The sequence below is a fragment of the Lutra lutra genome, chromosome 4 (assembly GCF_902655055.1).
Source record: "Lutra lutra chromosome 4, mLutLut1.2, whole genome shotgun sequence".
NCBI classification, from domain to species: Eukaryota; Metazoa; Chordata; class Mammalia; order Carnivora; family Mustelidae; genus Lutra; species Lutra lutra.
In genome coordinates this window covers 134,189,310-134,214,842 of record NC_062281.1, presented here as the reverse complement: position 1 = coordinate 134,214,842, position 25,533 = coordinate 134,189,310, and the positions used below count along the sequence as shown (strand labels likewise).

Genomic DNA, 25,533 nt, shown 5'->3' with positions numbered 1-25,533 from the left:
AGTGGTGAGGAGAGCCTAAAGTAGGATGGTAGCAATAAAAATGAAAAGTCCTGGGTTACCTGGGGGGCTCAGTGGGTTAAGGTTAAGCCTCTGCCTCCAGCTGGGGTAATGATCCCAGATCCTGGAATTGAGCCTCACATCCGGCTCTGCCAGCTTCTCCCTCTCCCTGTCGCTCCCCCTGCTTGTGCTGTCAGAAATAAATAATATTTTTAAAAAGGAAAAGGGAGGGAGGGAGGAAGTAGGGATGGAAGGAAGGAAGAAAAGTCCTGGTAATTACGGGGAACATTTACACTCCCCTCGCATTGGGGCTCTTACTAGCTTCCACGAAAAAGCTAACTAAACCTGTAGTTTTATAAAGCCCCCAGCACTGTAACATTACAGCTTCCGTCTCCCAACTCAGGGTCTAACTGGATGAGAAGGTGACTTTAAGTAGAATTCTTCACGTGGACGTTCACTTCCAACATTCTTTCGCTGAACCAGGAGCTTTAAATAGGCGCATCTTATTTTCAAGGACACTGCACACCCACGCACGTGGGTAGTAATAAATAGCCTCGGGAATATTAGAAAATGTCAATTTTACCTAAGTGGTTCAATTCCCCTGTTTTCTTAAGTACAGTCCATCCTTTAGTCTTTGCACCAGAGTCTGACAATAAAGTGCTCTTGGACTACTTAGAGCACAAAGGATGTGGGTCCAACCGGTTTCCGGGACAAAGGTCAAGGCTGCCGGCCAGGAAGGTATCTTTCCGCCAGGCGTGGGCACACACCGCGCAGAGGTCGCTTGCCGTGCCCTCTCACCCAGTTCCTGGCTGGCCCCGCGCCTCCAGCGGCTCAAACCACGGTACGCGAATCCCGGGTCCCTCTCAGCATGACCCTTCGCTACTCGCCCCCCCCCCCCCCCCCAAGAGGTCGCGTTGTCTGAACTCAGGGCTCGAGGGAAACGAAGTCTCTTCGTGGACCACCCCTGGGGACCCATTAGGCTCCAGGAGATCATCAAACACCCTTCTCCCACTTGCCCAAGGTCGTACGGACGTGGCGCCTCAGGCGTCCAGAACGGCGCGTACGCAACTCCAACCCCCTCTCCCTTCCCCTTCCGCCCCCGCTTTTGTGCAATCCGCTCCCCTCCCTCCCCACAAACAACGACGTCGATGGGCGGGACCAGGGTGTAGGCGGGGCCAGATGGGTCTAGCGCCCCGCGCGGGGGATGACCCTAGCTGTGTCAGCGCCACGGACTGAGCTAGTGTTTGAGTATCCGGACCGGGAGTCAACATGGCAGCGGTGTTTAGCCGTAGCTGCAGGGTGAGAGAGAGTAAGGGTCGGTGGGGTTGGGAAATGGAGGTTGTGGTGTTTGGAAGGGGTGGGAGGGAGGGAAGCCTGGGATGAAAATAGGTGCCTTCCCGGGGTGGCGGGGAGGAGGGACTCCCTCGGACTAATATAGGCGCTGGTCACTTTCAGAATGTCCTTTTTTTTTTTTCTCCCTCTGGCCGGGGGAACTTTCCAAATATTTACCCCGGGAATCACCCTGTCCCGTACGTGAACCTGTCTCTGAACTGGGCGAAAATCTCAGAAAGAGCAAAGGCCTTGTTTTTGCAGTATATTTTTGAGAAAACTCTACTGGCTTGCTATCTCTAGCCCAAGAAGAAATCATAAAAGTAAATTTCATCGTGCATTTGATAATGCTAGAAAGTATAGATTTCAGACATTCTTGTCTTGGGCGGCTGCAAAGTCACCGGGAAAAGGAAAACGAAGCAGCCGCTTCTTGGGATACTTAATATGTTTAATACTCTTTGGTTTTGGACTGTGGAAGAGAACGCTTCTGTTCCGTACGTTAGAGGTAAAAAGAAGAACCTACCGCAGAATTTTGCTCGAAGCTTGTCTATTCTAGTGTTGTGGCTCACAGATTCTAAATTGTCTCAGTAGATGCTCTATACCTTAAATATTATTGATATATTAACACAAAACTGCAATTTAAATGTCATTTATAATTGAGTTAAGGTTGTAATTGCCGCAAGCTCTGAGAAATACTCGTAGAATGTAGACTTAAACCATCGTAAATCCCAACAGTCTACAGTTTCTATATTGTGTCCACTGACCCACCTCTCTAAATGGCTAACATTATATATAATTAGCAGGTAGATGGGGATTGTTCCCTGGCTGTAGCTACTTTTGTATTTTGTTTTATATAACATTTTCCTGAAAAATCATATGTAAACTTTTTATAAATTATTTTAAATCCACTAATAATTCCCTATTTAAAGTCTTGCAGACTATTTTACCTGTTTTGTAAGGTCTGATTTTTATGTGCTGGTATCTAAACACATTTAGAAGAGCTGAGTTTATTTGGTCTGATTTTTGTGGGATGGCATTTTTCTTTATTCAATGTAATAACCAATTAGGAGACTTAAATTGAAAGAGCAGTATAGCAGGGTGGTTGGTGGTATGGATTCTCTATAGTAAATGTTAGGGTTAGAATCCTGGTTCCATTTGAACTTTCTGAGTCTCAGTTTCTTCATATGCAAAATAGGAATAAAAGTAGTGCCTTAATCCTAGGCTTGACTTGGAGATTCAGTGAATTAATACGTGGAATGTGACTGTAAACAAGTATAGGTTTGGTCTATGATGACTGAACAGTAAGGATTAGAGAAACCATGTTTTACTTCCAAAGTAAATTTAATGAAAATTGCAAAGAACATGTGAATTTTCATGCTCTGTAGTTTTTTTTCCCCCAAATTATAAAGTATTATTTTGAAAGAGCTATTTAAAATACTTGACAGTCTTGGGGCGCCTAGATGGCTCAGTGGGTTAAGCCTCTGCCTTTGGCTCAGGTCATGATCTCAGGGTGCTGGGATTGAGGCCTGCATTGGGCTCTCTGCTCAGCAGGAACCCTGCTTCCCCCTCTCTCTCTCTGCCTGCCTCTCTCTGCCTACTTGTGATCTCTCTCTGTCAAATTGAAAATAAAATCTTTTAAAAAAATTAATACTAAAAAAAATACTTGACGATCTTTATTGTCACTTCAAATGTAGGTGATTCTCTATAAGCTGAAGTTGTCACCTACAAAATGGACAGTTTCTTTTTACAGTGTTGAAGAAACATAAGCAACATATGTATACTTATGTTTCAAACATAAGTATATTGTTCAGTTTCTCTTTTCTTTGGAGTATTAGAATTGCATAGGAATATTTCCATCAAATCCTTTGAAGTGTAAACTATGTTTTGCTGTCCTCAAACATTTTCAGGAAGGAGTTAAGGTATGGTTTCCATTAACTTTAATAAATGCAAATGGTTATTTTTGTGTACATTAAATTGTCATGAGTATAAAAATGGACTGCAAAGGAACAAGATATATATCTGATACTTTTTTATACATATTTTAAAAGAAATGGTATATTGCAGATATTAAGAAATGTAGCATAGCAATAGTTTAGAACAGGGTTGGCAAACGTTTTTGTAAAGGGTTAGTAAATATTTTCAGGTTTGTGGACCACATGGTTTCTGATAACTGTACAACTCTGCTGGAAAAGCAGCAATAGACAATATGTTGTTCTAATAAAATTTTATTTACAAAACTGGTGGCTGCCATAGTGTGCTGACCACTGCCTTAGAATATTCTAAAAATGCCTATAGACAACAGCAGAAAATATAGAACACAGTTTTAGGCTAATTTGTTTTGTTGAATAAAGTGAGGTATCTTAGAAAATGGAATCCTCCAAGGGGAAGATTCCCAGAGGCATACCTGTGAGGCTCACCGGACAGAGTATCAAAGTTGATAGACTGGGGAACTGTTGAACACAGTACTATTCCGTCCTATTTTTGTCCCCACCCCAACTTCTCAATCACAAATGACCTAAAGCTTGTGAGATTTCCAGGATAGCAGTCCTATGTCTGCTAATACCCCTGACTATTGTTTGCCTCAGAGATACTCCACTTGAGTAGTACAAATACTGCTGATTAGTGTTATTTTCATTGTTTTTTAAAAAAATTTCTTTTGTAGTAAGTGTTCACACATCTAATACTTGGCTTATTTAATATAGATATCAGATTATAGTTGAAGGCATTTAAGTAATGACTTAAAAAACTATGCTCTTGAGTATAGTCAAACAAGTAGCTGTACTCACTTGTAATTGCCAGTATTCTCTTATTTGATGTTTAATTTATCAAATTTATTTTAATAAAATTATCCTTTACAGGTCCTAAAAAGTGTTTCTCGTTTTGACTGGAGATCACAACATACAAAAGCTGCCCTACAGCATGAACCAAAATTGGGATTTAATTTTGGTATGTTTTGTTCTGTCTTTTGACTTTAAACATATTTGTTATATATATGCATTTTTTATTGCATTGTATATGTATTTGTCTGGAATATATTTGTAAATCATCTTAGTAGTGTCTGTCAATAAATAGAACCAATTACCATCCACAGATTTCCAGTCACACCCATTCTTCCTGACCTCTTTTTTTTTTTCAGCATAATATTCTATGTAGAGACCTGTGTTAGCAGCAGACATAAATATCTGTGCCCTTTTTCCTAAGTATGTAACCCTAAAATAACAAAGTTACTAATACGTACAGTCTTCAAGTTAGAAATTCGAATGCAAAAGATAATGTTTTGAACACTTAGATACACAGTGCTAGGAACCTGCTAAGAAGCCAAAGCCTGTTTTGACCCTAATATATCTGAACTGCAGTTTTGTTGCTAATGGATAGGATTTAAAGTCCTGGGATCACGGAGTCATGTGGTTTGGGAAGGAAAAGGCATAAGATCTCCCTTTCCCTTTGCTCTCTATTTTAGTATATGTGCTGCTGAAGCAAGCACACCCTTTGTCTCTAAAATGCAGATCCTGAGCAAAAAAAAATTGGAATAATAATCCCTATTTTTAGCATCCATCACCTCCTAAAGTGCTTCTTGCTTTAAAATTGTTACCTTTCCTGGGCTCCTGGGTGGCTCAGTGGGTTAAAGCCTCTGCCTTCGGCTCAGGTCATAATCTCAGGGTCATGGGATCGAGTCCTGCATCGGGCTCTCTGCTCAGTGGGGAGCCTGCTTCCTCCTCTCTCTGCCTGCCTCTCTGCCTACTTGTGATCTGTCTCTGTCAAAGAAATAAATAAAATTTTTTAAAAAAATTAAAAAAAAAATTGTTACCTTTCCTTTAGTTAAAAATCCATTTTCTCTGGTTTCTTGGTCTCAGAAAATAATTACAAGGCAGCTCAGATAATTAACTCATACCCTAATAAAAATGACAAGCTCAGAGCTCACCAGGGTTTCATTTTTGGTTTTCATTTTATTTTTTAAGATTGTTAGCTTCTTTACAGTTTTTGAAAGAGAATTAAATTGGAAATTTCAGGCCATGTGAGGATAGCAGCTTGGGGCGTTGGATTTTCTCTTACTGTGTTATTAACATAGGTATCATTGCTGTTTAGTTTCAGTTTGTCACTTACAGATTCATATTTAGTAGTAAGAAACAAGCTGGAGAAATCTGGCGGTTTGTTGAGTAACAAGATGGGATAGATACAGGTATTCAGGAGTGAGATCATTAAACTTAAGTGCCAGGGATAACATCTGTGGTTAGTTGAATCTGGCTTTTTCTAAAGTGGAGATAATATCTACAACATGGGATTTATCTGAAGGTTAATATACTGCATATGTAAAGTCCGTAGTACACAGTGACCAGATTTAAGTAGGTTCTCAATAAATAATAGAAACTAGGTCCCTGCCTTCCCTGTCTTTTACTCACCCACAACCTTGGTATCTGATGGTTCCAATATTAGAAGTAATTGTGATATAGAGAACAGTGGCTGAAACTCTGAAGTATACTTTTACTGCTAATTCATGGTAAGACTGTGAGGCTATCATGTCCTCATTCTGAGCTTTTGTTTCCTTATCTATAAAATGAGAGATTTGATTTTAGGCTATTTGATCCAACACCAAAGTTCTCATGTCTTTTACGTTTTATTTCTCATATCCCTATACAAAATGATTATTATAGTCTTGAATATGCTGGCTCATTCTTATCTCTTTGTTTTTGTTCTTATTGTTCTTACCTGAAATACCCTATATCTCTTTTAAATCTTACCTATCCTTTGATATTTGACACAACCACATTAAAACCCTATGATAGTGTGGATTTGAAAAAATCCAAATGATCAGCTCCTATTCTCAGTCCAACCACCACATTCATTTCATTAGTTTTATAACAACAGAACCTCATATTTTTTGCAGTTGAATTAGAGTTCTATCTTCCTGTTAACTTTTGAGAAACCCTCCCGCCACTTTTACCAGTTTCTTTGTGCTAATTTATAACCTTAAATTATCTGAATTTAAAGGAAGAGTGAAATTATAGTATTGGTAGTCTTTTTAAAAATTTTCCTTTTTTTCTTTGGTTTTTTTTTGTTTTTTTTTTTAATTTTATTAATTTGAGAGAGAGAGCATGAGCGGGGTGAGGGACAGAGAGAGAATTAGAGTCCCCACCTAGCAGGGAGCTCCATGCAGGGCTTCATGCAGGGCTCGATTCCAGCACTCCCAGATTATGACCTGAGCCAAAGGCAGATGTTTAACTTACTAAGCCACCCAGGCATCCCGCGTATTGGTATTCTTATATGATACTTTGGAACAAGTTTTATTGGTTTATGGTCACTGAGCATGTCTCATCTCCCTGGTTGGACTGATTCTTGAGATCAGGGAGTATCTTATATTTAGTTTCATCTCAGGATTACTAAACATTTGATAAATCTGCTTAGGAACTAATAACAAGTAAAAACAATTTTTTTTTCACCAGTTAGAAGAGAAAAACAAATTTATGTCTGTTACTCATTTGTAAAAGCTAGAAATCTTACCTACGTCCTTTGGTACTTGTATTGACATAGGTTTATTTATATTATATAGTGAAATCTTTCTAGTCCAAAAAGTGTGTTGTGGTCTTTGTGGTTTATTTGTGGACTTTTCTGGTTAATCAAGAGTTAAAGACTCCATTATAAATTTTCACATACTGAGTTCATAGGACTTTTTTCCTCAGCTCATTATCTTGTTTTAATATTTTTTAAATGATTTACTCTTAGAGCTCACTGAACAGCAAAAAGAGTTTCAAGCTACTGCTCGTAAATTTGCCAGGGAAGAAATAATCCCAGTTGCTGCAGAATACGATAAAAGTGGCGAGGTAGGTGTATGCATTTTAAGGAGAAAAAAGTTGTTTACATTTTTCTTAAGATTATATAATTGAACTATGTAGATTTTTAATATAATTGGTTTTTTTTTTAAAGGTCTTTTTTACCTTTTGCTTTCCTTTTAGTACCCTGTCCCCCTAATTAAAAGAGCATGGGAACTTGGCTTAATGAATACTCACATTCCAGAGAGTTGTGGTAAGTTTTCTTCACATTTTTAATCCTTATAATGCATATGAACAGAGAAAACGGTAAAACTCTACTCATTCTTTCAAATATTAACTGCCATTTATCTTAAGTCATTTATGATAAATGGCTTTCTACCTTTATCTTTTTGTTCAGACTTCAGTATTTGCCTGTTTTGAGAAACCTTGTATTAAGACTTCAAGGCATTTTTCCTTTATAACTCACTTCAACCTTAACTTCATCCTAGACTCTGGTAATTTCTCTTTAGAGTTAGTCAATTTGTTGCATTTGGTTCTACCTTTGATTTTACATTTTGTTCAGACTTTTTTCTATGAGATAGTCACTCCTTCAGGTGAAAGAGTCAAAGTTTCAGCACAGTTGAATCAAATTTTTTACAAAATCAAGTTGAAACAGGAATGCAGGTCCAGATTACAAATAGAAAATTTTTTGAAATATTTAAAACTATTTTAGAGAAGTGTAATTTGTTACTGTGCTAACTAGAACATTTTTTAGTTTCTTGGTAATTAAAATAGTTCACCTTTATTTCTAATAAGATCTACATATTATAATGGGTCTTAAAATATTTTGATTCTATAGGAGGTCTTGGACTTGGAATTTTTGATGCTTGTTTAATTACTGAAGAATTGGCTTATGGATGCACAGGGGTTCAGACTGCTATTGAAGCAAATTCTTTGGGGGTAAGTTTCTTAGAAAATTAATTGCCTAAGTGAAACTGTACTGCTAGGTTAGGTTAGTTGGCCAACACAATTTTCTTTAAAAGGAATACAGGAGGGGCACCTGGGTGGCTCAGTGGGTTAAAGCCTCTGCCTTCAGCTTAGGTCATGATCCCAGGGTCCTGGGATCGAGCCCTACATCGGGCTCTCTGCTCAGCGGAGAGCCTGCTTGCCCCTCTCTCTCTGCCTGCTTGTGATCAAATAAATAAAATCTTAAAAAAAAAAGGGACGCCTGGGTGGCTCAGAGGGTTAAAGCCTCTGCCTTCAGCCCAGGTCATGATCCCAGGGTTCTGGGATCGAGCCCCTCATCAGGCTCTCTGCTCAGAAGGGAGCCTGCTTCCTCCTCTCTCTCTGCCTGCTTCTCTGCCTACTTGTGATCTCTGTCTGTCCAATAAATAAATAAAATCTTTAAAAAAAAAAAAAAAAAAAAAAAGGACTACAGGAGGGGCACCTGGATGGATCAGTTGGGCTCTGGTCATGATCCCAGAGTCCTGGGATCCAGCCAGGCATCACATAGGCTCCCTGCTCAGCGGGGAACCTGCTTCTCCCTCTGCGTGCTGCCCTCCCCGGCTTATGCACTCTTTCTGTCAAATAAATAAAATCTTCTAAAAATAAATGAAAAAAGGAACACAAGATTGTGCAGTGAAGCCTAGAGTTCTTACTGCATAAGTTGATCATTCTGTTCCTGTTGTCCCCAGTAATTGGAGTCCTAGCTGTCCTTGTAGGGAAACTGTCTGCTTTGGCTGCTGTGTCAGTGGCAATTCTTAGGTAAGGGCAAGGCCAAAGACTAGCATTCTGGAGAGAAGGATCAGGAAGGCTTGCTGCCACTGCTGGCAGTGCTGAATTTAGTGAGCAGTTCTTAAGATGTCTGATCATATGTAGCACATTATTTATCCCAAATTTAATTCTTCGTATATGTTACTACAGTGGATTTTTACATATTCCCAACAAGCCCAATATAACTTAATTTTTGAAAATACTAGATTCACAGATTTATTTCCTCTTGGTTTTATAGTATCTCTGAATTTACATACCTAATAAAATATCTTACTTTTCAATGTCTTGTTTCTTTGGTAGCAAATGCCTCTTCTTATTGCTGGAAATGACCAACAACAAAAGAAGTATTTGGGGAGACTCACTGAGGAGCCACTGATGTGTGTGAGTATGTGCAGCTGCTGCTTAGGAACAAGGATGCTCTTTCTACTTTCCAATACATATGTGTACACTGGAATGTAACACATGAAGACAAAAGTTAGCAACCTATTTAGGTATAATGGTGTTTCTAGGGTACAAGACAAGTGTCATAATCTCCTAGCTTATTGCCAAGAAAGAAATACTTGCTGTTTAATGGAGCACTCTGCAGTTCAGGACCTGAGTGAGTGTGTCAGGAAGTTCAGACTGAATGTATGACAGTAGGTGTTTGAACTAATTGTCTTTTGAACTAAGAAGAAATTAACGTGACTGAAAAGTTATTCTATTTGTTGAGCAAGTGGCTTGGAGAGAATATAGATTTTATTTAATTCCCTGAGCACTACTCAACAAATATTTAAACTGGATTTTTAAAAGATAGTTATAGGGGCCCCCACCTGGCTCATTCAGTAGAACAGGTGACTCTTGATCACAGGATCATTAGTTCAAGCCCCACACTGTGCGTGGAGCCTACTTTAAAAAAAAAAAAAAAAAAGATACTTATACATATATACACACACGCACACTGAGGACCTATTCTGAAAGTGTTTTTACATAAGGATTTTGAATTTTGTTTATCAGCTGAACAGATTTCAATTTAGGGTGTGATTGTGATACCAAAATATAGTAAATTGTTATCAGTTTTGAACTAATTGTGAAAATAGGTCTGAAAGACTAGAAAGTTAAGAATCAAGGTTTCTCTTTTCAGGTACCTTAATTTTAGGCAAACTGCTTAATAAAAATATTTATACAGATTTTTTAATTAATTGGTAACTCTTAAATCAGAGTTTAGTAGGCTAATTCTCAATATTGTCTAAGATTGTGTGACACATTTAGATTGTTTTTCTGTATCCTACATAATACTAGAAATAAGCTAAAAAAATTTTAGCATAGAGTTGCTTAGGAGAACCTTCATTAATGCACTGATAAGAATATTTATAATTATTGCTTATAAATAACATATTTCAAAGATAAAAGTCTTTAAAAATAGTTCAAGTATTTAAAATATTTTTTGGCTGTTTTGTGTGTTATCAATACTTCAGTATATATAAAAATAAATTTACTGTAGTCCCTATGTTAGAATAGGGAATTAATAAAGGTTAATAAAGGTTTACTATACATTTTTCCCCTGCTAGTACATAATGGCAGTAAATGTACCCAGAATATGAAATCAAGGGTGAAAATGAAAATAGTCAATTCCCTTACATGCATAGAATTTACATGTTATAGGACTCTGCTACTTTGGAATTACAAACTCTGGGTAACCCTGCATTTATCTCAATGTCATTTGCATTTGTTATTCTGCGTGGAATACACATTCCTTCTTCATCCCCAAAGAATACCTTTTCCTTTTTGAGACTTGATGTGAGCATCACCTTTGGAAAGCTTTTCCTGACACCCTAAAGCTAAACTAGTTTCACAAGACCATTGTGTATGACTGTAGTACTTAGATATGTAATTACAATATAGTTAGTATTCGTCTCCACTATTGTGGAAATCTTGAAGACCGGTCTTTTATCTCTAGTTTTTCCATCTCCTGGTTCATAACCTGGTACATAGTAGATACTAAAGAAACATTTGAATGAATGATTACATGTGAATGAATTAACTTGAAGTTATCTAACATTTTGATTTATATGGTTTATTGATATCCTATATCTAGTTTTAAGTTATATATTAAATGTTGCTACATTTGAGCAGTTTATTTGATTCTCTGAGAATATTTTATTTTTAGGTATTTAAAAATATTTAAAATACTGGCTTCAAAAATAAAATACACTCCTGGTTCTAAACATTCGTAATTTAATAATTAAATTTAAATTATTTTTATTGCTTCTATATATTTAAGGCTTACTGCGTAACAGAACCTGTAGCTGGCTCTGATGTAGCTGGTATAAAAACCAAAGCAGAAAGGAAAGGAGATGAATATATTATTAATGGTCAGAAGATGTGGATAACCAATGGAGGAAAAGCTAATTGGTATGTTGTTTAAAACACCTCTATATATTGCTTGTTAATTACTTCATATAAGAATCTTCTCTCTCTCCTTTATTATTAAAGCACCACAATTAAGATAAGTTTTAGGGGTGCCTGGGGTGGGTCAGTGGGTTAAGCACCTGCCTCTGGCTCAGGTTGTGATCCCAGGGTCCTGGTATCCAGCTGTGGCGCCCTGCTTAGTGGGGAGCCTGCTGCTCCCTCTCCTGCTTTCCCTGCTTATGCACTCACTCACCGTCTCTCTCTCTGTCAAATAAATAAATAAAATATTTAGAAAAAGTAAGTTTTATTCATGGAACTGTAATGTCCATAAAAGATCATAAATAGTTCAGTTATTTTTAAAAACTATTTTTAAGCCCTGAATTATTTCTTCAACCTAACTCTTCAGAAGTTTAATTTATAAAAGAAGATAAAACAAAAACACCTGCTCTGGTTGAATGTGAATCCATCTACGTGGCTTAATATCTCCACTGGCTATACTAGCATCTCCTTGGAACTGTTCTCTGAAGACTGTGAAAAAAGGAAAGCCATTGGTATAGTACACTTCTCTGATTCTGAACAACAGGCGAAGACAGTCTTAAAACTCAGATTATCTTTTAGAAAAGACGGAATGTTACTTTAGTAAAATCTAAAGGTCAAAGTGTATAGGTCTAAAAACGACGTGAAGTTCAACAAAGGATCATAAAATCATCTGCATAAATAAAAACATTGACGAACCTATTTATACCATTATTTGAGGAAAAAAGATGACAGTAAAATGGATGCCTGTAGATTCAGTAGGAATCAACACTGTGATGTCTAAGAAGGTAATGTAATTTCTGGCTGAAATAATAGAAGTACAATACAAATGAGGGAAAAAGTGGTAATAGTTCTGTATGACACATTTTAAGACTTGCATTGGCAAAATGGAATAAGTTAAGAAGCAAGTAAGTATCCCTCATTAAGAAGAGTCTAGAAAACATGTCCAGTGAAGAGCAAAGGAATTAAGTTAGTTTAGAAGAATTTAGAAAGTTTTGGAATAACATCACACAGAATAAAGAGCAGTGTTGTACATTTGCTTCAGGAAGCCAGTGGAATTAATGGATCAAAGTTAGAAAAATGGGGCATCTGGGTGGCTCCGTTGTTAAGCATCTGCCTTCCGCGCAGGTCATGATCCCAGGCTTCTGGGATTGAGCCCTGCATCAGGCCCCCTGCTCAGCGGGAAGCCTGCTTCTCTCCCTCTATCTCCCCCTGCTTGTGTTCCCTCTCTCGCTATGTCTCTCTCTGTCAAATAAATAAATTAAAATCTTAAGAAAAAAAGTTAGAAAACTATAGACATAAAAACAAGCTTTCCAACAACAGTGCTGTCCAATGTTGTTGAGTTGTCATGGGAAATAATGTTTTTACCCATCACTGCAAGTATATAGATAGAGACTTCCTAGGATAAGGGTTTGCTGGTGATTGGAATAATGAACTAAATGGGCTGTTCCTCCTTGTCTGCAAAAATTCTGATTCAGTATATGTGTGTGCTCTGTAGCGCAGTTCTCTAGCAGGTAAAACATTATTCCTGGGAATGAGCCTACCAGGAAATTATTTATTTTAAACAGTACCTATCAACCCCTTTATCACTGTCCAGTATTAAGGAGGACTATATAATTATCTTTAAGTAAGTCATCATGATATCAGAAAGTAATAGAATAATGAAGGAACTATTACAATTTAACAAGTTGAGAGAAATCTAACGGTGCAATTAGAAGCTTTCATAATTTGGGATGCCTGGGTGGCTCAGTCCGTTAAGCTTTCAGCTCAGGTCATGATCCCAGGGTCCTGGGATTGAGTCCCGCATCAGGCTCCTTGCTCGGCAGGGAGCCTGCTTCTCTCTCCGACTCTCTCTGCCACTCTGCCCGCTTGTGCACATGTGCGCTTGCGCTCTCTCACAAGTAAATAAATAAAATCTAAAAAAAAAAGTTTTCATAATTTTAAGAATTCATTAGGTATAATTCTCATGTAATAAGACCAATTAGGTAATATAAGAAACTAGAAGATAATTTTTACTATTTTTTACTACTATCAAGTAAAATTGTAGAGTAAATGATAACTTATTAGTGTTAAGCATAAGATATAAATTTAAGGAATTTTTTTAAGATTTTATTTATTTGATAGATCACAAATAGGCAGTGGGGGGGGGAAGCAGGCTCCCTGTTGAGCAGAGAGCTCGATGCAGGGCTCAATCCCAGGACCCTGAGATAATGACCGAGCCGAAGGCAGACACTTAACCCACTGAGCCACCCAGGCGCCCCTGTTTAAGGAATTTTTAAAAAATTCTCCTATGTCAGGCTATTTAGAACATAGGTTACATTTAGATGTTGTTACATACCTCCTGTTTCACTTTAAAATCAATTCTGGGGGGCGCCTGGGTGGCTCAGTGGGTTAAGCCGCTGCCTTCGGCTCAGGTCATGATCCCAGGTCCTGGGTTCAAGCCCCACATAGGGCTTTCTGCACAGCAGGGAGCCTGCTTCCTCCTCTCTCTCTGCCTGCCTCTCTGCCTACTTGTGATTTCTCTCTGTCAAATAAATAAATAAAATCTTTTAAAAAAAAAAAATCAATTCTGGGAGGAGCACCTGGGTGGCTCAGTGGGTTAAGCATCTGCCTTTGGCTCAGGTCATGATCACAGGGTCCTGGGATCAAACCCTGCATTGGGCTCTCTGCTCAGCGGGGAGCCTGCTTCCCCCTCTGTCTGCCTGCCTCTCTGCCTACTTGTGATCTCTCTCTGTCAAATAAAAAAATAAAATCTTTAAAACATTTTTAAAAAAATCAATTCTGGGAAAAATTCTGGTAAATATTCATAATAATTCAGTGATAACAAAAACAGTGATTTTGCTGCAAAAAGAAGACAGTAGGCAGAATACAGGTGTCTTTATTTCATATATTACTCCTTTTGCAGGCAGCCCTATTTCTTGTCCTTTTCCAGGTAGCTTGTCCCTTAAAGAATCAGACTAGTTTTGGGAAGGGAAAAATGCCATTTCCAATATCATACATACTTTTCTTTTTATATTGTATAATTTTGATATGAGGAATTTTTACTAAGAACTCAGACTACTAAAGAAAAAGTTAAATACCGCATTAAGTAAGAAGTAGACCTGGGTTAAAACACTAGCTCTGCCACATTGTAAGTATGTGATTTGGGCAAGCTTTTGAGCCTCTCTGATTCTTCATTTCTTAATCTGTAAAATGGGAGAATAATAATTGGAATTGTTGGGAGGACTAAATGAGATAGCTATCACCATGTGTTGTCTATGTGATGTCACTATGTTGTCATCATATCCACATTATATATGTATTAGGTATTTCTTATTGGCTCGTTCTGATCCGGATCCAAAGACTCCTGCTAATAGAGCCTTTACTGGATTTATTGTGGAAGCGGATACCCCAGGAGTGCAGATTGGAAGAAAGGTAAAGTGTGTATTTATCGGTGATTAAGGCCTCAAATACTATTTTAACTATAAATTTCAGAATTACTCTTTTAGCTTCCTTTATTGAAAACATTTTCTTTGTACTGAGTTGCAATGAAAATAAAGCTTCCTCCCCTTTTTTTTCTTTTAATTTTTAATTCCAGTTAACATATAGTGTTTCAGGTGTACAGGATTCATAGTGATTCAACACTTCCATACATCACCCCTGTGCTCATCAAGATAGATTTGCTCTGTAACCCCCATCACGTATTTAACCCATCCCTTAAAAGCTATGTTTTGATATTATCAGGTGAAATAGTCTATAGATTATAGCTGAAGATTTTAAGTTGAGAATAATCCTTTTGATTCATTATTTGGAAAACTGGTTGCTCCTGGTGCCAGTCTGTAACAGCTGTGAGGTATAATGATGCAGAAATGCAGCTGCCATTTATGTGGCCTGCCCAATAACGGAGTTCTAGATTTCAGAAGATTTTCCCACTCTTTTCCCTTCCTCACAGCAGCCTTTTTGGTAGGATAACTAGCATTATGCCCACTGTAGTGATTAAAATAATACCCCAGATCATATAACATCAGTAAGAGAAAATTCTGTGCCTGAGGAAAGTATGGGAATGGTAAAGAGCCTTTAATGTGGGAAGGCCAGAAATTTTGTTTAAATAAGAAAAGATAATGTAACATATTTGAGAACTGTTGTAATTTGAATGTGTGGAGATAATTTAGCACTAACATTTAAAGTAGACTAAAAAGAAAAGTTTAAAATTTAGCAAATCAAAGAAGGAAGAAATGAAGTCATTAAAATCATTTTAATGAGAGCTAAGATTATAACTTTGAGACTAGGAAGAGGAAACTTAATTTTACAACTGTAAAACTCTTCTCTGCAAAATGAATTTGTAAAAAAGAAAACCTAATGATGACCAAATGATGTCTATATTGAAGGAAAAGGAGAAATTTTGGAAGTTTATTAATAGTTACCAAAGGTTACATAATCCTGTTTTATTAAAAGCCATCAGAATCTCTTGGGGCGCCTGGGTGGCTCAGTGGGTTAAGCCGCTGCCTTCGGCTCAGGTCATGATCCCAGGTCCTGGGTTCCAGCCCCACATCGGGCTTTCTGCTCAGCAGGGAGCCTGCTTCCTCCTCTCTCTCTGCCTGCCTCTCTGCCTACTTGTGATTTCTCTCTGTCAAATAAATAAATAAAATCTTTAAAAAAAAAAAAAAAGCCATCAGAATCTCTCTGTTGTACTCAAGCCTCTTGAAAATGGAAGCATTTACTAGAATATGGAAGAGGGGCAACTTCTCTTTGAGGCCACAGAATTTTTTTTTTTTTAATTTTATTTATTTATTTGACAGAGATCACAAGTAGACGGAGAGGCAGACAGAGAGAGAGAGAGAGAGAGAGGGAAGCAGGCTCCCTGCTGAGCAGAGAGCCCGATGCGGGACTCGATCCCAGGACCCTGAGATCATGACCTGAGTCGAAGGCAGCGGCTTAACCCACTGAGCCACCCAGGCACCCCGAGGCCACAGAATATTAAAGGTGGAAAATATACACATTATTTCAGTCTGTTCACTGAATGTAGAAAATGAGATCCAAGTAAATGATTTACACACTTAAAGGCAGAGTTGAGATCACTACTAAAGTATCCTAGGAACTCGCCCAATGTGGCTTCTTTTTTTTTTTTTTAAACATTTTATTTATTTATTTGACAGAGAGAGAGAGAGATCATAAGTAGTCAGAGAGGCAGGAAGAGAGAGAAGGGGAAGCAGGCTTCCTGCCAGAACAGAGAACCCAATGCGGGGCTTGATCCCAGGACCCCGAGATCATGATCTGAGCTGAAGGCAGAGGCTTAACTCACTGAGCCACCTAGGCACCCCCCCAATGTGGCTTCTAACCCTGTTTTTCTATATTCTCTTTTAAGAGTAGATATTAAAGGTAGACTGTACTTCAGTGTAATTATAGTGAGGTTGTTGTGTATAACAAAGTATAAGTTGTAAGAATGGATGTGCTTCTTCCAAGTAAATGGTTTGTTTTTAATTTATGTTCTATTTGTGTATTCTTTTTAAGGGTGGTTGCGAGAAAACTAAAGGCCAAATTTATGGCCATTTCTAGAAAGTGCAAAGGACCTAACAACTTATACTGTTTTTAGTAGTAAACCCACTTGTGGATTTTATCATGCTATTTCTAGTCTCTTTGTTCCCAATTTTCTCACTTAAAAAATATCTCTAATTCAATAAATATTTATTATTGAGTTCATCCTATATACTAGGCACCATTCTGTTATTGGGGATACCATATGGATCAATACAGACAAAAATCCCTGCCTTTGGGGAGCTCACTTTCTAGTGAGCAAAACAGATAATTATATTATATATATTTAAACCTCCTTAAATCTTTTTTTGAAATATATGGGCATTTTATAGATTTGTGATATTTAATGTTTTTAAAAATGCTTTGTGTTTTATATGTCATCTGGCTTGAGAGGAGAACAGGAAGCATTTTGGTTTTAAATGTTTTAGTGTTTGGAGGTGCCTGGGTAGTGTTGAGTCAGTTGAGCGTCAGAGTCTTGGTTTCAGCTCAGGTCATGATCTCAGAGTCCTAGGATTGAGCCCCACCACCTTCGTACTCAGAGGGGAGTCTGCTTGGGATTCTTTCTCTCCCTCTTCGTCTACCCCTTCCCCCCACCCTTGCTCACAGGAGGACAGGCTCTCTCGCTCTCTCTCTTTCCCTCTCTCTTTAAAATAAACCTTTTTAAAAATATGTTCTAGGGGCACCTGAGTGGCTCAGTGGGTTAAAGCCTCTGCCTTCGGCTCGGGTCATGATCCCAAGGTCCTGGGATCAAGCCCCACATCGGGCTCTTTGCTTGGCAGGGAGCCTGCTTCCTCCTCTCTTTCTGTCTGTCTCTCCGCTACTTGTGATCTCTGTCAAATAAATAAATAAAAATATATTTTTAAAATGTTCTAGTGTTTGGAGAGAGTCTGGGAAACAGGCTAGAGTGAACCATTTTTATAAACAGTGTTTTCTCATTATGTTGAGTGAGGGTCTGAGTTATTGATTTATAAAAGACCAAGACAAAAAGATCAAAAAAAAAAGAAATGTTGGTTTCTTTCTTGGTAAAACTATATATCTGGTTGTTACCATTTCTTCAAGCCTAGAAGCAGACTAATACTATTAAGGCAAGCAAGTTAAAGAGTTTATTTATAGCTCTGTGCTCCCATTTTCTTTGCTTCTTACAATGTTGATTAAAAATGAGATTAAAATTTTTTTCCTTAAGGATAAGAGTCACCATATCTGCAACTTCCTCTCAGATAATTCAGCAAATAATGCTACTAGTTACACACACAAAACATAGAAATAAAGCAAATGTGACAAAATGATAATTGGTGAATTGAAATAAAGGGTACATAGGTGTTCGTTACATTACACTTATGGCTTTTCTGTTTGAAAATTTTCAAAATAAAAAGTTGAGGGAATAGTTACTTTGGCAGTTTATTATAAAATTAAATATGCACTTACCACATACGTAGGTATTTATCCTAGGTATTTATCCAAGAGAAATGAAAACAAAGGCCTATACACAAATGTTTATAGCAACTTTATATAATTGCTAAAACTGGAGTGAGAGGGGAATGTCTATCACTGGTGAATAGATAATGGATATAATGTACATCCCCGTAGTGGAATACTACTCAGTAAAAGAAAGAAATTACTGAGCAGCAGCAATATAGGTAGATCTCAAAAGCATTTTGTTAAGTGAAAAGTTAGACACAGAAGACACTTATTACTTGCTATTATCATTCTACTTAACATGACATTCTGGAAAAAGAAAAATTATATGAACAGAAGTCAGATCAGTCATTGCTTCAGGTTGAGAGTAAAGTTAAAAGAAGCACAAGGGAGTTTTGGGGGGTGCTAAAGTATTCTGTATCTTGATGGTGGTAGTGGTTCCACACATATATTTGTCAAAACTGTTAGAGATTTATATGTAAAGAGGGTGAATTTTTCTGTATGTAAATTCCACTTCAGTAAACCTAATTTTAAGAAAGAGTTGACACGGGCGCCTGGGTGGCTCAGTGGGTTAAGCTGCTGCCTTCGGCTCAGGTCATGATCCCAGAGTCCTGGGATCGAGTCCCGCATCAGGCTCGCTGCTCAGCAGGGAGCCTGCTTCCTCCTCTCTCTCTGCCTGCCTCTCTGCCTACTTGTGATCTCTCTCTGTCAAATAAATAAATAAAATCTTTAAAAAAAAAAAAAAGAAAAAGAAAGAAAGAGTTGACACATTTTTTTGCTAACTCCATTAAGCTAAATTAAGCATCCTGAATCAGAGTGTGTTTGCTAAATGCTTTTCCAGACATTGATGGTAAAAAAGATAGCCTTCAAACATATGAAATTTGCCTTTGTAGTGTAATACCTACATGTAGATCTTTAGACTATTGTTGGTTTCAAAGTTTGTGAAACATTGTTTTAAATTAGGGGTTGACAAACTTGTTTTGTAAACTTCCAGTTTATAGCTATTTTAGATTTTGAGATCCACAAGATTTCTGTCCCAGACTACTCAGTTCTGTTATTGTAGCAAGAATGTAGCCATAGATAATATGTAAACAAATAGGTAGTGATTCTAGTCCAATAAAGCTTTTTTTTTTTTTACAAAATAGGTATTACAACCCATCGTTTGTTAACCCCTGTTTTAGATAATTGCAGAAAGTCCTAAAACAGAGGTTAAAGCAAAAATTCATGCTAGCTCAAAAAGTGTTCCTTAATATATACTATTTTCCTTATTAGGAATTGAATATGGGTCAGCGATGTTCAGATACAAGAGGAATTGTGTTTGAGGATGTGAGAGTGCCTAAAGAAAATGTTTTAATTGGTGAAGGAGCTGGTTTCAAAATTGCAATGGGTGCTTTTGATAAAACTAGACCTCCAGTAAGTAATATCAGTGACTTGAAAATCTTTAGGGGATCTTTTATTTATTACGTTGAGTGGTTTTATTTTAACATGGTCTATTTTGTATGTATTTCTTTTTTTTTAATTTATTTTTTTGGTGTGTATTTCCTTTTTAATATCTAATTAAGGTTGGAGAGATACTATAATTTTTCTTTTTTAGAATTCTTCAACTGTCTTATTGCCTGTTACAGAAATTACTTCAGCAAATACTATAGTCACTGCTAAGTTGTTACAGAAAGGCAGTCCATACTTAATCATTCCTGCTGATTGTCCTCATTTCCTGTTCCCTTAATCATTAGGAATAAGTTCCCTAAGAAGCTTTCCCTTGTTGAACAGAAGGAATGACTTTCTAGGCTGTGATCCTCTGCCTCACAAATGCTTTAATTCATAAAAAATATAAATTGAAATGCTTATTCTCCCCCACCCCTTCTTTTGTTGCCTAAAGGTATAGATCATCTTTTTATATAGTCCTTAACTTAGAATTATAGGCAAATAGTCATTGAACTGTGTTTTAAAAACAATAGGAACTTATGCTTTGTACATGTTAAAATATTAGGTAGCAGCTGGTGCTGTGGGACTAGCACAAAGAGCTTTGGATGAAGCTACCAAGTATGCCCTGGAAAGGAAAACTTTTGGAAAGCTGCTTGTAGAGGTAACTTTAATACTGAACTTGCTGTGTTCAAAGCACTCAGATTAAAATCCAGAGTTTTTACAGTGGACTTCTGTCAGCCACACTGGCCCTTTGCTGTTGTCTTTACCTTTCCTCTCCCCCCAAATACCACTTCCTCATTCGTTTTACTAACGAATCTATCTTCGTCACCCAATGTAAAACAACACCTCCCAACACTCTATATACTAATCCCACTTGGGTTTGTTTTCCCCAAAGTTCTTAACACCACTCAACATTATATCATTTATGTGTTTGTTTATTATAAGTCTTTCCTTTCTCTCTCATTTGAATGTAAGCACCATATAGGCTATGAATTTCTGTTTTGGTAACCCTTAAAACTCCTAGCATTTAGAATACATTTCCACTATGAACTTCTATTTCATCCATTCAACAAATAGTAACTGAACACCTACTATATAAAATACTAGTAATCGGATACTTAATCTGTTCCAAGCACTGTTCTAGGGGTTTTACATGTATTAACTCATTTAATCTTCACATTACTGTGGAGTGGGTACTCTTGGTCTCATTTATTGTATGTAAAACTTTAGGTTCACCTAATACGTAATGAAACCAAGATTTGAACACAGTTAGTCACTTAAAGAGTCTGTCCTTTTGCACATTACATGAGCTATTTCTGGGAATAGAAAAGAAGTTTGACATAGACTCTGTACTCAGGAACCTTTAACTTTTCTATGGAGATACGATACATATCCTAAAACAAATATTAAGAAATAATATAGAGCTGTATAAGATTAAGTCCCAAGTGAAGGCTCATAGGCTGGGTTAGAGAAACCAAAAGGCGAAACTGTCATGGATGGGCCAGACATATTACAGGGATTTTGAGACATTACAGGGATGATGTTTAGAAAGGATTTCTCAAAGCATGGGCTGAAAAGAAACTGCGTGAGACTCACTGGGATTTTTTCATTAACATCTCACAGGAGAAGCATGGGTATCTTATACCAGGTTGCCAAAGTTGTGGTGATATAAGGGCTTCTATTTATTGCCAGTGGGAATATAATTCACTATACCTTTTATGAACAACGTTTTGGCATTATATATCAAAAGTGGTTATTCTGCACCTGTATTTCACATGTATCTTTCAGGTTTACTCCCATATGTGCAATATGACATGTCTATAGCTTATTCATTTCAGCATTGTGTAGAAACTGCCAAATATAGAAACAACCAAAATGTTGATCCACCATACAGTGAAATGATTTACAGCTATAAAAAAAGGTGTAAAGAAGTTCTTTATGTATTACTATAGAAAGCACTCAGCTTTATTGATAAGCAAAGCAAAATGAAGAACCATCAACATGGTAGGCCAACATATGTGTAAAAAGGGAGAGACTGTAGGTGTATTTGCTTATATGTGTTTATAAGATCTCTGAGAAGATGAAAAAATAGCCTGGTTACCTCCAGGAAGGGGGATTAAATGGGGTTGGAGATGGCAGGGATGATAGAAGGAGGAGAGTTTGAACTTCAAACTGATAGATGTATTACCTATTCAAAAAAAAAAAAAGTGAAAACTAAAACAAAACAACTTGAAAGAATCATTGGCTTAGAAGAATGGGCACAATCAGGCAGAAGGAAATAAGGGAGGATATTACTCTTCTTGTTCTATGTAGGAATTATTTATATTGGCTAATAATTGTCTCCTCTTAAGACATATGTACCATGCTACTCTCAAGCAACTTGTCACATTCTGGAATAGTGTGATTTTTAAAAACAGTAAATATGTGAACTTGAACAGCTCAGGTTTTTATTTTATGTGACATTTGGTGCATATTAGTCTGTACACAGTCATAACTTTTGTGGTTTTTATAACCTCTTAGTCTTCAAAACCCATTTTGGTGTTGCCTATGATACAAAGCATCTTTTTATAATTTTAGTATTCTCATTTCTAAATGCCTATAGGCCTTCTTTAATGTGTATTATTTTAAAGCATATATTCCATTCCATGTTCATTGTAGAATAACATGTGATATAGTATAAGCAAATTAAGTAATAAAACTGCTCCATAATCCCATTGTCCAGAGATTATTACAGTGACCATTTTGCTCTGTATTCTTTCTTTCTATGAATATATTTTTCCAAAACTGCAACCATACTGTATATTTGAAATTTTCACTTACCTATACATGGTGAACATATTCTATCCTATAATAGTTTGGCTGTACACCTAATAGAATACTTACTATCTTTTATTGAAGGTGTTTGTCTTATGTCTCCTCTTTGATTATGAACTTCTAGAGGGGGGATAAGAAGCATTTTTTTTATTTGTCCTTTTCTTGGTGCTTACTTTCCTCTGTCAGCATCTGATAAAGTATCACACCATTTTTCACTGAGTCTATAATAATTTTCTTTAAAAAAAAATCCCAGCAGGGGCTTCTGGCTAGCTTAGTCAGTAGAGCATGTAACTCCTGAGCATGCAGTTGTGAGTTCAAGCCCCATGCTAGGTGTAGAGTTTACTTAAAAATACATATATACATTAAAAAGAAAAAAAAAAGATCCCAGCAGATACCCAGGAGGAGAATACGTATAATTTTTATGGTATTTTTGCCAAAAATACATAACTTCATTCCAGCTCAGAGAAAACATCACAAAAACCTGAATTGGGGGACATTCTACAAAAAAAATAACCACTCGGTATCATTCAGAAGTGCCAGGGTCATAAAAGACAAGGAGAAACTGAAGAATCTAACAGTCTGGGGAAAACTAAGAAGAAATAACAGTTGAATTTCTGGATGGGATCTTTGAACAGAAAAGGACGTTAGTGGAAAACTTGCCCAAATTTGAATAAAGTATATAGTTTAGTTGATAATACTATAGTAATGTTAATATTCTGTTCTTGATCTTTATACTGTGGTTATGTAATATGTTAACATTAGAGGAAGCAGAGTGTAATTTTTTAAGTCTAAAATTAGTTTTAAAGTTAAAAAAAGTTCTAGGAGGAAAACTTTTAAATAGTTATTATCCTTAAACTTTTTTCTTTCTAATTCTAGCACCAAGGAATATCATTTTTGCTGGCTGAAATGGCAATGAAAGTTGAAATAGCTAGATTGAGTTACCAGAGAGCAGCTTGGGAGGTTGATTCGGGTCGCCGAAATACCTACTATGCCTCTATAGCAAAGGCATTTGCTGCAGATATTGCAAATCAGTTAGCTGCTGATGCTGTGCAGATTTTTGGAGGCAATGGATTTAATACAGAATATCCTGTAGAAAAACTAATGAGGGATGCTAAGATCTATCAGGTAAGGTTAAAAATGATTTTTGTTGTTTCTTAGGTAAAAGAATATTCACAGATGACAAATTATTTAGAGATTTTATGCCATTAGAAATAATAAATTATCATAGGGGAGCCTGGGTACCTCAGCGAGTTAAGCGTCCAACTCTTGATTTCAGCCCAGGTCATGATCTCGGGGTCCTGGGATCAAGCCCCTCATTGGGCTCTGCACAGAGTGTGGAGTCTACTTGAGATTCTCTCTCCCTCTCTCTCTCTGCACCCCCCCCACATGTTCTCTCTAAATAAACAAATAAAATCTTAAAAAAATAATAAGCTATCATAGATGGCTATAAACCAAAGCTTTAAAAACTAATTAACACAAAAGAATGTTACCTTTAAGTATATGGCTGAGAGAATAGGTTAACAAAGTAAATGGTATAGACATGTAAGTATATCTCTGGATCAGCCATCTTGAATCTTAACATCCTACCTAATTGTAATCCACCCTTTGCTCTCCTAAAAGTATGCATATCATTTAAAATAAACTATTTTATTTTGAATCTTTCTTGACAACTATTGTATCATTTGAAGCCTTATTTGGGAGTAAAACAACCTGGAAGAGATAGTGATAAAGTGATATTAACCATTTGATAGAGGTTCATCTGAGAAGATGAACCATATATAACAAATTGCTGGGGGTAGATGTTTAAACTGGAAGTAAGGACTGGCTACTTAGGAATATCTAAGTTAAACCAAGTCCTTCCAGCATTTTTTTCTTTAGAAACTCTGTTCCTTAGTAAGAGAGAAAATCTGGTGTAAGAGTAAAAAATGGAAAATAACTGAAGATGACAACTAGCTAAAAACAGTTCAGAAAAGTTGGATAAATATTTTAGCAACATTAAACTTCAGATTTCCAAACTTTTTGAAATATTGATATCCTTTGATTTTTAAGGTACTCCCAAAATTTTGGTAAATGACTTTTTATAAGAGAATTATATTTTCATGGTTTCACAAAATCAGGTTTCAGAATCTCTATGGATTACAGACCCTATGTATGGTTTGATTCAATTTGGTATTACAATGGAGCTTATGGTACTGTCCAAAATATTGAGTAAGTTGAAGTATTTATGTACTGAAGGTATTTCACCTATGTGTATTCTTTTTTCTTGCAGATTTATGAAGGTACAGCACAAATTCAAAGACTTATTATAGCCCGTGAACACATTGGCAGGTATAAAAATTAGAGAGAGAGCTATAGAAACATGATTAACTTTTGAGTGATTAGAACACAACCTACTGTTTAAGCTCCAAAGAAGAGAATGAGCTTTAAGACTTTTTCTGCTAAAACTTTAAAATAAGTACTCTTAGACCAAACTCATGCAGCTGATTCTAATACTAGTTTTCCAATTTTGTTTAACTTTATGACTTGCTTTTTCACAAAAAGATTAGGTTTCATTAAAGTTATGTGTGATCTTTAGTACTACTGTACTTGAATTAAATTAACCTAGAAAAGCACATTTGTTTTGTTACGTTAAGCACTTAAAGTAACAGAAGTTCTTTTGATTTCAGTATTTTTCCAATGACATTTTTGAAAAATGGGCTTATAAAAGTATTCAGAATGTTTCAAAATTTACATTGAGAAAGCATTATAGGATTTGGATGCCATCAGATAACTTGATAGTGTCTTTGTAGAGTTAATGGTATTGGGGGAGTTCATTTTGCTACAATTTGGAAAGCATTTGTTTTCAGTTTTGTACAATAATACTCAAAAATTTGATGTTCATAATTCTCTCACCATATAATAACCAGAAGTTATTGAAAACCTGTTTAATTCTAAATCTGCATTTTACTTGCCTTATTTAGAAATAAATAAAATCTGCCTTAAAATATTTTTATATGAGTCCTGGTATCTGGGTAGGCTTTGGTCTGTTGTATATAATCTCATTTCATGTGCATACATTATAAAAAGAAATAAAATTGTTGAGTGCCTACTAGTA

The 25,533-nt window shown here is 36.6% G+C and overlaps 1 protein-coding gene across 2 annotated transcripts; it reads left to right on the top strand.

Moving 5' to 3' along the window:
* The first annotated feature begins 1,141 nt into the window (after window positions 1–1,141).
* Window positions 1,142–25,533, top strand: ACADM (acyl-CoA dehydrogenase medium chain). Of its 2 annotated transcripts, XM_047726818.1 has the most exons (12): window positions 1,143–1,296; window positions 4,185–4,272; window positions 7,048–7,145; window positions 7,278–7,347; window positions 7,933–8,033; window positions 9,147–9,227; window positions 11,107–11,237; window positions 14,576–14,684; window positions 19,473–19,613; window positions 20,191–20,286; window positions 23,316–23,564; window positions 24,709–25,533. In XM_047726818.1, exons 1-12 carry the CDS (start codon window positions 1,267–1,269, stop codon window positions 24,778–24,780), a joined length of 1,266 nt encoding a protein of 421 aa, XP_047582774.1. In that variant the 5' UTR covers window positions 1,143–1,266; the 3' UTR covers window positions 24,781–25,533. The 2 variants fall into 2 exon arrangements, with proteins under 2 accessions (XP_047582775.1, XP_047582774.1); XM_047726819.1 differs by lacking the exon at window positions 23,316–23,564 and having other exon boundaries at window positions 1,142–1,296.